Source organism: Acanthisitta chloris, unplaced genomic scaffold (genome assembly GCF_000695815.1).
Source record: "Acanthisitta chloris isolate BGI_N310 unplaced genomic scaffold, ASM69581v1 scaffold36207, whole genome shotgun sequence".
NCBI classification, from domain to species: Eukaryota; Metazoa; Chordata; class Aves; order Passeriformes; family Acanthisittidae; genus Acanthisitta; species Acanthisitta chloris.
The window spans coordinates 6,263-16,987 of NW_008684945.1; the positions used below are offsets into that span (position 1 = coordinate 6,263).

A 10,725-nucleotide genomic window follows, 5' to 3' on the forward strand; every position below is an offset into this window, starting at 1 on the left:
TTGTCCCTGTCATGAGCATCACGAAACAGTCAAACTGCACGTTCTGGGTAGCTGTTGAAACAGCTACATTGGAGGTGACTGATCTCATTCTAGTCTGCAGCAGGGAGAAGGTGTTGCCTGTAGCTTTGCAGAAGTCCTCTGCCCTTCTGAGCTCCATGTCTTCTCTGCCTGTGTAGGCATTGCAAAATAATCCTTTGTCAAGCTTCTGTTTGGAAGAACAAATTGTTACCAAATTGGAGGTTTATTGACTTGAATTTGCAACTCCTTCAGGTGCTGTAAAACTTCACATATAATCCTAGCTTAAGGTGAATTCAATTGGTTTCTTTAAAGCACTGATAGAGACTGAGAGTTAGTGTGGTGGGTAGAAAACTAGATCAGAATAATAAAAGGTCCAGATAGTTTTATGTGTGCGTTTCATTGGTTTGTTTTGGTTGGGTTTTTCTTTTATGCTGCAGAGAGTATTTTCTTATTAACACCTCGGTCTGTGCAGCAGTGGAGTCTGTTTTCCTCTTTGGCCATGGAACGTATACATGAACTGCTATTTGATCTGGTAGATCAGATTAAACCCCAAACCAGCAGTAACATTTCTAGAAATAGCTCAGTGGCAAACGTTGAAAGCAGGCACTGCAAACTGGATAGAAATTTGTGCTCAGTATATTTCTTCTCTTTGCATGTCTTATCCTCTCTTCCCTTGCCTAACTTACTGCATGATGAATAATGCTATTTCCTGTGTTTCTGTTTGGGGGGGGGGGGAACCCAAACATTTTCTCATTTGTTTTCTGCCTTATGTTTTCCTGTTTTGTTTTTTTTTTTAAATTAGTGAAATATTATTTCTGTCCTTCAACCTTGTGTTTCCATTCCTTAAACACTACCTGTCAAATAAAACTTCCTGTTATTTGCTTAAAGTCTCTTGCGTATAAAATGATTTCCAGAATCTGTTCCCCATACAGTAGGATAAGTAGTGCACTGTCCAGTTTATCACGCTTAGCTGAGTAGTTACAACCATATATACTTCTGTTGTCCTAGGTGTGTTTGAGGGTGGAAAACTGCTGTGTACTTCTGCTGGTGTGAGCACTGCAGACAGGAACACAGGTGGATGTGTCTGTTCTCTATAACTCTTGTGTCTCAGTTTCTGTTATAAAACACCAAGAGGAGAGATAAAACACTGTGCCTTGCGTATTCTAAGGTCTGAACATGAGTAGGCAGCAACAGCAGGTCTTCCACCTGATTTCACTGCAGTCCCCGAGCACAAATTCATAGGAGGAGCTCTAGAGCAAACAGGAGTATCTTAACTGGCTTGCAGATCAAAGCTCTGAATGATCCCAGGCTGCTGTTTACATAGCAGAGTGGGAAAGAGCTTATGCTGCCCTCTGCCCCAGAAGGAAGAAACCCCCTTAGGAGGCAGACACACAGTTTAATTCTTTGCTTTCTTTCAGACCTGTCTGCAAGTGTTTAAAATCCTTAATTTTCCAGGCAGGCGCTGAAGCCCATTAGCAGTTATTTTTAAATTTCTTGTCCCTCTGTGATACTTCTGTTGGAGGTCAGCAGAGTCTGAAGACTCTGAAGTAGAGATTGGTAGTCCTGACATCTTAGGGTAAGTGTGTGCCACTCCTCTGATAGGCTTGCAAAGTTATGGGGAGCTGCTGAGTACCAAAGTGGGCATGGTGGTGGTTAGTCTTGAAGAGGCTAAGGGAATTAAACACTTAGGCATTGTTGCAGGAGAAGTATGTTATCTTTCAAATGCAGCTGACATTCATAGGACTGTTCTACTTCGTTCTGGATTTAAGTAGATATGCAACTTCTGCTTTTGTTTCTTCACCTGTGTGTTCTTTGTGTTCTTCATGCTGTAACTGTACAGGTGTCTTTGCTCTTCACGGTTAGCATGGAAACCTGGAAGGGCAGTGCATTTCTTTAAATATGCTACAGTAGGGAATTTGTATTGAGATGCAGCCTGGTAACTTACATGCTGTTTTGGTCTTTAGTATGTATTGAATTCAGTGTTTTGTGTATTTCAGATGATAAGAAAGATATTGACCATGAGACAGTGGTGGAAGAGCAGATCATTGGAGAGAATTCTCCTCCAGATTACTCAGAATACATGACAGGGAAGAAACTTCCTCCTGGTGGAATACCTGGCATTGACCTCTCAGACCCCAAGCAACTGGCTGAATTTGCTAGGTAAGTAGGAAGAAAGGATCTGTAAACTAAAATGGTTTTCTTTTCACTGGTGTAATTATTTAATTATGTTAGCCAAAATAAATGGTGGATTTAATATGGTTTATTGTTCCATTTAATCATCTTCTAAAACAAAAAGCTTAGTTCAGAACAGAGTAGCTGACACTGTGTTAAAATAACTGGGGTTTATATTCAACAGTGACTTCTTCAGATTTGTAAGAATAGTGCTAAGTACACACTTAAGCAGAATACCTTATATTTGTGTCTGCTCTGCTCTCAAGTGGTTTGAAGGGACAAAACTTCTGGTCTTTAGTTCTGTTGGTTAAGACAGGACCTAAACACATTTATAAGACTGCATCCCTCTAGGTGACCCCGCCTTGGCAGAGGGTTGGACTAGGTGATCTCCAGAGGTCCCTTCCAACCCTAACTCTTCTCTGATTCTATGATTTTACATGCCAGAATATTTCTTTGATGTGAGTAGCCTTAGATTCCTCAGCAGCGAAGGATCTGATAAATGAAATGCTTCATTCAGGTTGTTCACTGCAAGGAAGCTAGACTACAGTGTAGTTTGTAAAGCCACTCATTGTTCTTTTTTCACCTGCTTCTTAAGCTCAAGGTCTTCTTAATGGAGATGCTGCACTTTGAGGCACCACTGATAATTGCAGTTTCACAACTGGTAATGATGCTGCTCGGATTTTCCTCTAGTGAGTCAGAATGTGCCTCGTTTGTGCAGCAGTGCCTTGCCCCGAGTGAGGAGGGGACTGTGAGTTTGGGAGGTGCAGGGAGTGCCCTGGGCAGTGCCCCTGGCACCGGGTGCCAGGACACCCGCGGCCGCCAGAGGGAGCCGCGAGGGCCGCAGAGCTCTGTGCTGGCACCCGCGGGGGGACATTGTCACCTCTGCTTGGTCCCTTCTCCGTGCCCTGTGCCTGAGATCACCAGAGCTCTGCTGCTCCGAGTGTCTGGGCACAGCTGTTACCTTCCTCTAGCTGCTCTGGCTAGGTTTTCCCATGTACACACTGGTTTTCATTTTGTTAGCAGCTGGTTGTTCTGCCGAGGTCTGGTGCACAATGGTGACAGTAGAGCAGGTGGACACTCCAGTGTTGTTATTGTTACTTCCTGGCTCACCTATTAGAGGGAGAAGTGATAAGGTCATGGGTGACATCACCCTCTGCAACTCCCTGACAGGAGGTTGGAGTCAGGTGGGGGTTGGTCTCTTCTCCCAGGCAACCAGCAGCAGGCCAAGAGGGCACAGACTCAAGCTCTGCCAGGGGAGGGGTAGGTTGGATATTAGGAAGAGAGTTTTTACAGAGAGAGTGCTCAGGCATTGGAATGTGCTGCCCAGGGAGGTGGTGGATTCACCATCCCTGGAGGTTTTCAAGCTGAGACTGGATGTGGCACTTAGTGCCATGGTCTAGTGACCACAGTAGGGTTGGACTCGATCTTTGAGGTCTCTTCCAACCAGGTTAATTCTATGATTCTAAGTGTGCCTTTTGACAGGTAGTTGCTAGGTGTCAGGGGGTGTTGATACAAGTTCTGGTCTGGCTTCTTGGTTAGGTGGATCTTGGTGTCTGGTATGTGGATCTACCCATTTCACCTTTTTGATCGTGCTGCATTTTACAAGCTTTTTCCTGTTACTCTTTAGTATGTTTGTGCCACAGCACAGCCTCATTCCACAGTGATTTCCAGCAAAGCTATTGAACCATAAATTTTGAAGGCTCCTGGTAAGATGGTTTTTCAGGGCTTGGTCTCTGCTTCAGGCTATCTGATCTGAAAGAGTATTACTACTGTTCTTACTTGTTTTGCTATTGTTGATCAAAGTTACTGTGTTTTGCTCTGGGACCTGCTGAAAAATTAATAGAATTTTTTGTGAAAGCAAATGGTCAAGTGATACTCTTGAGTGCACATAGTGTTCTAATTCCAAAATGTTACCTACATATTTTTACTTACCATATGTTTAGAATGATATTCTCAGTTACTTTTGACCATGATGAAACCTTTCGTTCTATTAAATGCTGAAGTACTGGATACCTGTCTTTGGTTAGGAAGTGGAAATAATTTCTCTTAGGATATTCTCCATAGAAATGCTGATTATTTTTCTCTGTATTGGTTTGAATGCTTGAAATGGTTATCAGGATTTAGCCTTCTTGAAATGACCAGACTGCTTCTATCAGATCTGTTTGCATATTTATGAATGGTGTAAAATGTTTTAGTTACTTTTCTGTTTCTTGGCCAGCAGGACTAGGGCAGTGCTCACCCGCCTGGACTGGGCACTGGGGAGGTCCCAGCTCAGTGCTGTGCTCAGCTTTGGGCACTCACTGCCCAAAGGCCATTCAGGCACTGGAGTGAGTCCAGCCAAGGGCAACGAGGGCAGCAAAGGGATAGAGCACATGGGCAAGGGCTGAGGGAGTTGGGCTTGGTCAGCCTTGAGAAGAGGCTCAGGGGTGACCTCCTGGCTCTCTGCGCCTCCTGCCAGGGCTGGAGAGAGGTGGGGGATGTGTGTCCTGCCAGGGCTGCAGGGAGAGGACTAGAGGGAATGGCCTTGAGCTGAGCCAGGGCAGAGTCAGATTGGATGTGAGGAGAAATGTTATCCCTGTTAGAGTGTAATGCAGAGTGTCAGGTTAATGGTTGGACTGGATGATCTTAGAGGTCTCCTCCAACTTTGATACTCTGTGATTCTGTTGAGAAAACAGTGGCTGCTGGCAGGAATTTCAAATTATCACTTTTTTTTCTGTATTGATGGTATGGTAGAATGTTCTAGGAGGTTCCAGAGCTAGAATTTGTAACAGAGGATGGTAAGGTTGAGTTCTGTGTGTAAAGTCTCTTTTCTGTTGATCTATTTCTGTACAACAGATAAAATACAATCCACTGCAGTCAGAAGTGAAATACATGATGTTAGAGTAAGCAACTTGGGGGGAAATTCACCTTTAGCAATTTGCCCAAGGTGCTCAAAACCTAGAAAAAATTGTTCTGATAGCTTAGATATAGCTGTATGGAAATATCTCTTGTTAAGGTGTTGGTCCTCTTGCAGTGAAGCATGTTGAAGGGACTCCTGATCAGCTACTGATCAGTGGTCTCATGGATCTAAACTGATGTGTGCAGAATCACTAGAAATGGCAAGCCGGAAGAAAAATTTGGGTTTACATGTCAGAGATTGGGTTTGGAGGTTCAAGGAATACCACTGTTCATGCTAAAGGAATGTGTTTATTTAGTGTAAAGTTTGTGAAACTTTCAAACATTTCTGGTGGCTTTGCAGCTCAGAATTTTGAAATTCTCAGTAACTGTGTTCTGAAAACCTTTGAGCAGCACATGAATTTGAGACTTTTCAACCTGTTCAGTAGCTTCACGTGTTGTGAGGAAGGTTTTGAATAACAAATTTGTGTTTTGGTTACTTGCAAAGAGTTGTGACAGTGCACACATAAGGAAGTGTTAGCCATGTAGTAAAATTACATGCTGTGTTTTGTGTAGTTGAGAGAAAGTTTTATTTTGGGTTGCTTTCCTCTTTTATTAAGGTAGTTGAAAGAATCTCACCATACCCTTGTCACAATTAGCCACCCAGGCTAGATTGACTGTTTATAACCCTGCAGTTTATTTTGATTAAGGACAAATTGGCTTGAGACATTTGCATCGATTATTAGGAACAAAGTTCCGAGGTTAAGTTTCAACAAGGCTTGAATTGTAGTGGCAGTGGATTTAGGGTAAGGTTCTGGTGTTCTGAGCTAGTTAGTGGAAGGTAATGCAGGGACAGACTTGATGCTTCAAGTTGTCTGTGGCTCTGCAGCCCTTCAAAAATCCCTTCAGCACTGTAGTAATTGAGCATTTGCAGCAGTGCTCAGGGCTCCGAGGCACTCAGAGTGAGCAGTTGCACCATCTCTTGTGATAGAATTGTCTTGCACTGCCTGTTTTAATGCATTTGTCATTGAGTCATGTAGCAGGAACCTGGATCCTTTAACTGGAACTCTTACAGTTTTTCCTGGAAAAGCTTTTATACATTCTATGACTCCATTGAACACATTGTGAATAAACAAGCTGGGTCAGAAGATAAAGATGTGTTCAGTAATGCTTAGACTGTGAATTATATCTGGTTGGGCACTGTATCACCTTCTACAGATGACTTTATTCTGTTGTAGGAGTCAGGAATTTTCTCCAGCATGCTTTAAAAATGCAATTTAAAAAGCCACATGGATTTCTCTTAGGCAGTCCTATCAGAGTGTGAGCTGTTAATTGTGAATCATTTGCTCAGAAAGGCAGAAAACCTAATAAACTACTAGGTTCTCACCTTTGGCTGGGACACTGGAATTCCCTTCAAGTGGAATAAAAGGCTTCATCCAAGTCTAAATTGATTATAAGTAATTTAGTAGGTAGCTGTGAAGAAGTCATAACTGTTTGGTAGTGAAAGCTTGGGAAGGTAGCAGACATATTTCTAGAACATGTGTGTGGCACATTCTCTCAAAGCAAACCACTGAAGAGGGTATCTCTGTCCTCTCCCTCCCTCCTGCCCTCCACACACATCCATGGCTGAACTGGCTCAAGACAGCAGAATACAGACATCACTGAAATAAGAGAGAATACCCTAGAGCTGGGAAACTGGCAGAGTAATAGGTCCTGATGGTTAAAAGTTTACTTTATGGTTTTATCTTCTGCTGCTCTTGGTTTTCTGATGGAGAGCCACAGTGAGCAATGCCCTTCCTTTCTAGCCACTTCCCAAACCCATAGAACACAAAGGAGAGGAAACTGCAGTAGAGTTTGAAATCAGACACCCTTTTAAAAGCGACAAAGCCTTCTGGTCACCCAGATTTACGACTGAGGCCTCTTTATAAGGTGTATGCTTTTGTACTGGTTTTGTTCTTGTTACAGAGAAACTTAGAGGGCAGTAAAGTGACCACTGCTTTACCCTAAGTGTTCTTGTAGGGGAGGGAAATGGCCTGCTCTGTACCACACTGCAAAGGTCACTCTGTTTACACATAGTTATTCTTCATAACTGGAACAAACCTAGTAACTTTTTTAGCCAGAATTGTGGAGGGAAAGAACTTTTAATGACTTTTTTTCTACCTAACTGTGACTGCAGCATGGTTAGACACTGGCTGTGTGGGCTCTTTGGTTGTGGATAGATTCCTAGGACACCTGTGCCACTCCCCTTTTGTCTATTTATCCAAAAGCCAGTCTAGCCAGTTTCAGGAACTCTTCAGCACAAACGAGCACTTGCAGCAGCACAGGGCTGTGACACTCAGGTCAGTTCTGCCCTGCAGGGCAGCACCAGGAGAACAGCAGAACCAGGGAACAGTGGCAGTAACACTGCTGAGAGACAATCATTTCCTCTTTGTCTTACTGTTCTTAGGGACGTGGTTGTCAGCACAGGTGAATATCATTGCTGGTCATCAGAGACTTTTAGGATGTGTCAGAGGAGTTGCCTGAGAGGGAGTAATGTCATACGGGTTAAGATTTGTGTGTGGAGGAAGAAGAGAAAGGATGTGAGAATACAGAACAGTGACAAAACAAAGGTTGAGATTGCAGAACAAGGGGGAAATTCTATACCATTCCTTGCTTTTTGAATTCTGTTTCCTTTATTTCTAGCCTTAACAATGTTCTTGTAGCTGATTTTTAAAACTGGATCTATCAACAAGCCAATAGGTTGTGGAAATTGGTGGGGTTTGGGGTAGGGATTGGTTCTCTCAAGATACAGTTCCTCAGGTTCAGCTGTGTAGCTGGACGGAAGTGGTTAGATGTAACTTTTAGATACTGCACAGTGACAGTGTTGCTTGCTTTGTTTTGAGAAACTGAGTGGTTTAATACCTGTGATTTCACTCAGTCTTCATGCATGGATAAGAGAGTGTGCTTTTATGGAGCTTATTCTGTTAAGCCATTGGGTTGCACGTCTTCCTTCTCCCTCTGCTGTCCCTCATTCCCTCGCTCCACCCCCCTCAGTACAAGTTAAGACTTAACCTTTGATTGTAGTGTTCAGTGATCCTAATTTTATTGGTTTTTTCACACTTAACTATTCTGAAATTGCTACTACTAGGCATGGCCCATGTAAACTCCCTGCAGAAGTGAAAATTTAGGTCTTGCTATGTAAACTGACTTTCTGCAAAGGTAACTGTTTCAGATACTGTTTCACCCCAGTATTCATGTGTGTGTCTGTAGCAGTTTTAAATAGTGATATTTGTTAGAGTCCTGTCTTTGATGAATGTTTCAGTCTAAGAAAACTTGGATGGAGCTGGTAAAGATGATCTCCTGGGTGGGAGCCAAAAGTCTAGCCCCCAGCAGCAAGAAGTACCTGCAACAGTGTAGTTAAGATCAACAGCCCAGGTTGTAGTCTGGTCTCCTTTTGCAGGAAGTTGAAGTACGACAAAAATAATTTTTTCTAATACATTTGAATATGTAAATCATTCAGTTTGTCTTTGAGGGATCGTCCATAGTGATTCCACAGCCTTGTGAGCAAGATGTGTGTTTGACACAATGGTCTATTGTAGCTGTCCCTGTGGGGTATGTGCCCTCAAGCCTTTGATTTAAGTGTACAAAGGGCCCAGCAACCACTTGCTGCCTGTGGCACTGAGATACAACCTGGATACCATTTGCCACCTCTTCCTGCTTCTGTTTTGTGGGTTAGCTTGGTTGCCTATGGAACCCTCTGCCTATGCACAGTCCTGTTCCTCATTTTAGGCTTGAGTTGCCCACTTGCCATGCTGCCATGAAAAAAGAGGAGGTTTAACATCTCCTTCATGAGCTAAATTTTTTTTGTCATCAGAAGCTAAATGTTCAAGTATATTGTTGGGCTGATGCCCCTCGTTTTAGAAACCGAGCTTGAAAAGTAGTTATTATTCCAGAATGGACATTCATAATGTTATGTGCTTGCTCAGACACTGAACTGAAGAATCTAAGGTGTGTGTTGGTGCTGCAGTCTGTCCCATGCCTGACCATCCAGTCCACCTGCAGTTGGATCCTCAAGCTCCCTGACTGCACTGGCCCAGGGTGTTTTCCCTCCCACTCTACCTCAGCAGCCCATTAGAGATGACACTAGTGCAGCATTTCTTTCTCTAAGATTGACTTAATACCAGAGGCAAGACAGAAAAGTTAGGAATAGTATTAACACCGTGATCGGTGGGATCTTATGCAAAGTGTCAAAATGCAGGTGTTGCCCACTGAAGCTCTGCCACATCTCTGGTTAGCAATTCTTTTGGGTCTAGTTGCTCCCTTAACAGGTGATCTATTAAGGCATCAAAACAATAGTGGTTTTACTCATTCTGATCATGTCACAGACACAGTTATTGAGCCTAGGAATGGTTTTGCTTTGTTTTTTGGGCTGGGGAATGACTTAGCCAACATTTAACAAGTTAATAGAGTTAGAAGCAAAGGAGGTGGTTTTGGCACCGATTTTGTCTCCTAAGGGTATTTGTTCTCTAATGGAATTAAATCCTCACTCATTCTGTGTTCTCTCAAGTCCCATCTTGTCAAATCATTCTCCTGTGTGACTCTTTTGGCATTACAGATGCTCATTTCTGTGCCTTTTCCTGTTTTTAAAAATCCTATAGATGTAATAAGGAGAATCCAATGCAAAGGGTAGTAGAAAGCTTTCTGTAAAGAAAGCTTTTGTGTGTGTTGTGTTTTCCTATAGCCTCAGTACCTGTAGTACTATGAGTCTGGAACCTCACTGGAGAGTGTAATCAGTCAGTTAATCCCAGTCACTTGTTTGGAGTTAGGTATTTTTAACACTTTGCTCCAAGAGACTGTGTAAACTAAACACAGCACAATCATTCTGTATCCCGATTGGATTCTGTGAATTCAGTCTAATCAGTAAGGTCAGCTGGGTTGGTCTGTAATCTTAGAAAAAGAAAAGTTACAAGGAAGATGAGTATAACAGGGAGGCTGGTGTACAGGAACAGATGCAGTTTGCTGTGTTCACAATGTTTCTGTCCTTACATAGATGAAATGTTAGGTATGCTGCTGGTGATGGTGCAAGAGGAGTTTTGTCAACACAAATACCTTACACCCATTTTCAAGTTGCTGTTAATGTCTGTAAATTCATTTTTAACCCTGTAGGAGACTGCACAGTTCTTCAGTTTGCGCTCTACATACTCCCTGTAGGCTGGAGATGCTGAGCTAGCAGGAGTTCCCCAAGTGTCCACTTAAAGAAAAGGACAAAAGCAGCCTCTAAATCCTTGGGGTTTAATGTTGTGTCTGTGAAGTGTCTGTCAAGTGGTTTAGTCTGTACAGGATCACTTGAACTGTGCTCCATCTGCAGTACTGAAAGGAGTCAGACTGAGGGACCAGTGATAGCTGACAGAGCCATAGAAGGCTCATCTGTCACATGTGACTCCACTGGCAGTTGTAAGAAGATTTTCCAGGGTCTTCAGGACTTCTTGGGGAGTTTTTTCACTGCTTTTGCCTTAATTGAGCTCTCAAGGCCTTCCATTGCTGTCCTCTCTCAGCAGCCCACATGGAGGAGGCAGGTGAAACAGCAGATATTGGATGTGACAGTACCAGAGAAGACTGGACCCTGCCTGCAAAGAAACAAATACTTACGTGGGCAGATTATAGGGATTTTAGCTTATTTTC

At 43.0% G+C, this 10,725-nt stretch overlaps 1 protein-coding gene across 1 annotated transcript in view; it reads left to right on the forward strand.

Annotated features, from left to right (window-relative positions):
* Positions 1–1,982: 1,982 nt before the first annotated feature.
* The window catches only part of LOC103806802 (transcriptional repressor protein YY1), a gene marked incomplete at its 5' end in the record, with an annotated part of 15,282 nt that continues 6,539 nt past the window's right edge, over positions 1,983–10,725 (forward strand). The window contains one exon of the mRNA XM_009079509.1: positions 1,983–2,178. Within this exon, the coding sequence (XP_009077757.1) occupies positions 1,983–2,178 (196 nt within the window). The remainder of the gene's footprint in view (positions 2,179–10,725) is intronic.